The following is a 6,000-nucleotide window of genomic DNA, read 5'->3' as shown; positions in this document are numbered from 1 at the left end:
CTCTTGACCTCTCTGGGCATTAATTTCCTCAATCTACAAAATAAGGCAACAGGACTGAATTATCCATTCTAGCCCTTCCACCTATGATTCTAACCCATTTCGGTGCGCCTAATGAAGGAGGGGACATATGGTCAACCAGGAAGACCCATAGGGGCCACGGCGGGCTGATACGACCCTCCCGGGCTCTCCCTCACCACCCCGCCTTTGGCACCACCCGCCCCTGCGCGCCGCCTCCGGGAGCGAGCCGCGCGCGCCCGAGGCCACGTGACCTAAAGCCGCGGGGGCGCGCCCCAGCCGCCATGTCGGAGGTGCGTGGAGAGCCGGGGTCCGGAACTGAGGCCGGCACCCGATTCTTCTGCACCGCGGGTCGCGGCCTGGAGCCGTTCCTGATGCGCGAGGTGCGGGCGCGGCTGGCGGCCACGGAGGTGAGTGGGCCTCGCTGCGCGCCTGGGAAGGTGGGCGGCCCTGCCCCTGCCCCGTTGCCCACCCGAGGCCAGTCGTGCACGCGGGAAAGCGACGCCGGCGCCCCTCTCTGTTCCACGCGACGGTCGCCGCCCCCCGAGGTTAACTGGCAGGCGCTTCCGCTATGGCCGAGGGAAGCCACCATTCCTTTCTTTCCTTGCATAGCAAATCCAGTTCCTCATTTCTCAGGGCTCAAGTTTTTAAGAGAGGTGTTGAGGCAAGTTATTTCCTGCATTCTTTAAAGTACTTAGTAGTGCCTGTAATTAGAATCTGGCCTGGCAGAGTTAGAACCCTTCGTTCTTTAAATGCAAAGATGATCTCCAAGTTCAGTTACCTGACTTTTTGTTAGTTTCTTGACAGTGATTGTGTTTTACTTCGTAGGATTGTTGTGAGGATTAAATGACGTAGCGTATGCAAAGTACACTTTAAACGCGCAGTAAATAGCAGCCAGAAAAATAATATACTCTTGCGGGCCTCATGGTTATCTGTTGTTGATTTCCGTGAAATGAACAAAGTTTTTAAGCATTGGTTTAGGTTTTAGAACGTTGAAAACTGGTTTCTTGAAAGTGGAGGATGAAGGTATAATAGAAAAGGTATCGGGGTACATGGGACAGTGTGAGTGGTGTGCTCTTGGAAAAGAGAGCTTGCTAAATGAAATTAACCCCTCCACCCTGGCAGCTTCTACAGTGTGGGAAGCCCACAAAAGGAGTTTCTGCAGTGAAGAGTTGGAGTCATGAAGAATTATGTCAGTTTTATTAGACTGCCTGCCACCTGTGTTTTGGGTCACAGAATTTAATAGAGTATTGAATGTAGCTAATCTAAAAAAGCAACAATATATAGTAACTACTGACATTTATTGAACATTTAATATGTGTCAGGCATGTGTTCTTAGATCTTTACCCTACATTTATTTGCGTACTTTTCACAACAGCCCTATAAGGTAGGTGTTCCACATTTAACAGATGAGAAAAATGAAGCACAGGTAAGTCCAATAATTTATTGAAATCATGCAACTAGAAAATCGCAAAGATGGGATTCAAACCTGAGCTGGGAAATCAAGAATGAGTATATAATCACGTTCAAACCAGGCCCATGACATAGGGCTGCGCTGGTTTGTTTTTTCAAACGCTGACTTAGAGTGCTTGGTGTGAAAGAGAGATGGCTTGGCCCAGTTGAATATGTAGGTTTATTAGAAAAAAGAAAGACTCTCTGCTTGTTCTCCATCTTCTCTAAAGACAAATGAAATTGGGAAAACTTTATTACCAGGAAGAAAATTCAATTACCTATAGGGAAAACTTTGTGACAGTGAGAGTAATTAAATGCCAGTAGATTTGGGAATTTCCATATTCTGCTCTTGTATGTTTGAAGGATAGATAGGTCCGGAAATGGGATCTGAACAAATAATCTCTGAAATCCCACCTCAGTTGCTCTGATACAAAGTGAACTCTCAAAGTTAAGGCAATCCTGAAATAACAGTGATGACAACTAACATTTATTAAGCACTTAAAATGTTAGACAAGTTATGTGCATGTTATGATTTAATCCTCAAAAGACTCCTATGTGATAGACTTTTACCTCCATATTTTACAAAAAAAGAGAAGATTGGGACTTGTATCTGGAGCCTTTCTAGTTTTAAAGCCTGTGTGCTTTACCACTAGGCTAAGTTACCGTGGGAATCTGCCCTGGAACATTGGATGTAGTTTATTTCTGTAACACCATGGTAGAGTATGTATGGGCTTTAGAATCAAAAGACCTGTGTGCAGATCTTATATATTTCTGTAGTAGATATGTAACTTTGGGCAAATTACTCAAATTTCTGAGCCTCAATTGTCCTGAATGTAAAATAGAGATGATAGCTACTTTAAAGGATTAATGTAATCACTGAAACAAAGATAGCACAGGTAGCATGATGCCTAGCAAATAGTTGGTGCTCAATAAATTTTAGTTCCCATACAATGAGTTGTATAGTAATACTTAAAACATTCTTTTAGTGACAAGAGAGTGTTAGAAACTTTGGATCACATCAAGGAAGTTAATATTCTAAAATCTAAATTTACAAAACAGATTAATTCAAGAATGATTGTTTAAGAAAGTAATCACCTCATTTTAATCAGTGTTTTTCCAATTTTGATGAACATAAGAATCACTGGGGAAGCTAGTTGAAAATGAGTATTTCTGGGTGCCAGCCCCAAAAGGTTTTCTTTTAACAGGGCGGCTGGTGAGCCCAGGTGATACCATTTTAACATGAAAACATGCTGCCCTCCCAGGTAACTCCAACACACAGCTTGCAGTGGAAAATTTCCTGTGTATTCTCTTTAGCTTTCTATCATGGAGAATTTCAGAAATATACAAAAGTAAACAAAATAGTATGCTGAATCTAGCCTGGTGCAGTGACTCATGCCTGTAATCCCAGTGCTTTGGGAGGCCAAGGTGGGCGGATTACCTGAGGTCAGGAGTTCAAGACCAGCCTGGCCAACATGGTGAAACCCCGTCTCTACTAAATATACAAAAAGTTAGCCAGGTGTGGTGGTGCACACCTGTAGTCCCGGCTATTCAAGAGGCTGAGGCAGGAGAATTGCTTGAACCCTGGAGGCGGAGGTTGCAGTGAGCCAAGATCACGCCACTGCAGTCCAGCCTGGGCAACAGAGCAAGACTCCATCTCAAAAAAAAAAAAAAAAAAAAGAGAAAAAAAATAGTATGCTGAGTCTGCATGGTGTAGTTTAACATGTTCCTCTATCCTCTGTATTTCCTACAGGTTGAAATCCTGTAAGTTGTATCTAGAACTTGGTCAGATTCAAGTTTGATGTTTTTTCTCCCTTCTGGCTGTATGGCAAATTTCTTCATAAGCCCCTGGATGATGTTAAATATTTAATTTACGTATCTACAAACACGGATCACTTAGACTACTTTGAAGAAATTAATATATTGAGAAAAATTAAGCTTTACTTTATAATGATGTTTAATGTATTAAGTGCTGCTATTTATTGTAAGACTAATAGTAGGAACAGTTATTTTAAGATAAAATTGAATGTTGTAGAGATGTCTCTAATGTCAGTTCACCAGAAAAGTCCTGTCAGTTGATTCATTGGTCTTTGTAAACTCACATATCAAACACTATTAACACAGGTCCTGAATAGGCCATGTAAATTTTTGTTTTTTTAATGGTGTCATCACAGTCGAGGGTAGTGGGGTCGAGTTAAGCAGAAAGTCAGATTATTTCATAGTTATTTTCATTTAATGGAATAATTGGATAAGGTTGCCTTAAAGATTCTCTGCATTCACTTTAAATTGAATGCCTCTTTTTTTTTTTTTTTTTTTGACAGAGTCTTACTCTGTCACCCAGGCTGGAGTGCAGTGGCGTGATCTTGGCTCACTGCAACCTCCACCTCCCAGATTCAAGCAATTCTCCTGCCTCAGCCTCCCAAGTAGCTGGGATTACAGGTGCCTAGCTAATTTTTGTATCTTTAGTAGAGACAGGGTTTCTACTAAACATATTGGCCAGGCTGGTCTTCAACTCCGGACTTCAAGTGATCCGCCCACCTTGGCCTCCCAAAGTGCTGGGATTACAGGCATTAGCTACCATGCCCGGCTGAATGTCCTTTTTACAAATTAAGTGAAACATATTTTTGAATTCCTTCTTCTAAAATAAACCAAAACAAACTCAAACACCACATTAACCCATCACTTAGCACTTTCAAATTAGTTCTGAAACTGGCCTCTGTAGAATTAGGAGACCTTTGGTACCTCCCTATATCATGATATGTTTTTGCGTAGATTTAAACTTTTTAAAAAAAATTGTCACAGGATCAGGCTCTATCACTCAGGCTAAAGAACAGTGGCGTGATCACAGATCACTGCAACCTTATTTCCCCAGCTCAAGCAATCCTCCCACCTTACCCTTCCAAGTAGCCTCTTGGACTACAAGCACATGCCACCATGCCCATTTACTTTTTGTACAGACAGGGTCTCACTGTGTTGTCCAGGCTGGTCTCAAACTCCTGGGCTCAAGCAGTCCTCCCACTTGGGCCTCCCAAAGCACTGGAATTATAGGCGTGAGCTACCACATTCACCCTAGATTTAAACTTTTAATCTTGGTGTTAAATTTGAATCCATGAATTTTAAAAGAAAGGAAAAATAATGTTTAGACAATCTAGTAGAAAATAGAGCTGTTATTACTTAATAAAGGCTGTTATTTCATCTTCGGAAGTGTTATACATAAAACCAGGTGTTTTTAGACACTTGGTTATGATTTAATTCTAGATAGAAAAAACTAGATTGTATATATAAATAAATTTTCAGGTGAGAAACTTGAGAACAAAATATTCCAAATGCCTTATTTCTCCCTGAGTGTTGTAATTAAATATGAATAGTTACAAGAAATAAACTAAAGAAAAAGAGAATTAGTAGCTTCAGCAGTTCTTGAAATCATAAGCACTAAAATTAATTCTCCCTACTGTTTTAAGATATAATACCTATCTTCACAAAGAGTGAACTGTTTAAGTGCATTCACAGATAGGATTATTTGATTCTCACAGTTACTACTATTTTACAATTTATTAAACTACAGTAAGTCTTCATTTAATGTCATCAGTAGGTTCCTGGAAACTTTGACTTCAAGCAAAAAGATGTATAATTAAATCATTTTTACCATAGGCTAATTGAAATAAACAAAAGTTCCTACAGTATATTTCTAGTCGCAAAAATTTCACAGACTTCTAAATAAAGAGGTTATTTAGAACACTTCTAATAGTAAATGCTGAAATAACTCTTCTAATATTAAACATTGAAATAAATGTAAGCTATACATACATTTAAGAAAGATTGATAAAAACAAGTAGGATAATTATTTATCCATCTATTCCAGTTCAGTTATTCCATGGTTGTCGCTGGCCAGGGCCTATCCTGGCAGCTCAGGGGACAAGGTGGGAACCAGCCCTGCATAGGATGCCATCCCATTCCCCGGCGCACTCACACACACCCACATTTACTTGCACTGGGACCATGTAAACATACCAGTGACATAACAGGCACACTCTGAGATGTCAGAGGAAACTGGGGTACTCAGGGAAAACCCATGCAGACATGGTTCACCTGGACAGTAGCCCTGGCTGGGAATTGGTATTTTTTCTTATCAATATCATGATGAAACAATGTTGAACAAAACAGTGTTATTCAAGGACCTGCTCTACTTCTGATAACATGCTTATTACTTCTAAAAGAAATGTAGGCCTTATGATAATTCATAGAATAATGTTGCTGCTTTTGGTTTTGAGAATGTATAATTCTTAGAATAATGTTGCAGTTTTGGGTTTCGAGAATGTATTTGGCATTTTACTGCACTAACATACTATTCTTATGATCTGATGTTCTAAATAAACTTTTTGGGTCCTCTTAATTAACTTGATAGTCATATTCTTTTTGGAAACCACTGGCCCCAGGGGGAAATATATATATATTTAAATGTAAATATACATTTTTAAAATATAAATATATTTTTTATATATATATGTTAGAGAAAGCTCATCAGATAAAATGCTT

General features: G+C 40.0%; 1 protein-coding gene across 9 annotated transcripts in view; it reads left to right on the top strand.

Moving 5' to 3' along the window:
• Window positions 1-262: 262 nt before the first annotated feature.
• Window positions 263-6,000, top strand: part of THUMPD2 (THUMP domain containing 2) — a 41,346-nt gene continuing 35,608 nt past the window's right edge. For 7 of the 9 annotated variants that reach the window (XM_025355025.1, XM_025355024.1, XM_025355031.1 and 4 more), the window contains exon 1: window positions 263-425. Coding sequence is in view for 2 of the 9 variants with exons in the window: in XM_025355026.1 (XP_025210811.1) it covers window positions 300-425 (126 nt within the window). In the remaining 7 variants the exon portion in view is untranslated. The remainder of the gene's footprint in view (window positions 426-6,000) is intronic. The other 2 variants (XM_025355026.1, XM_025355023.1) reach the window with 1 other exon arrangement.

The sequence above is a fragment of the Theropithecus gelada genome, chromosome 13 (genome assembly GCF_003255815.1).
Source record: "Theropithecus gelada isolate Dixy chromosome 13, Tgel_1.0, whole genome shotgun sequence".
Taxonomy (NCBI): Eukaryota; Metazoa; Chordata; class Mammalia; order Primates; family Cercopithecidae; genus Theropithecus; species Theropithecus gelada.
This window is presented reverse-complemented; position numbering and strand designations above follow the sequence as displayed.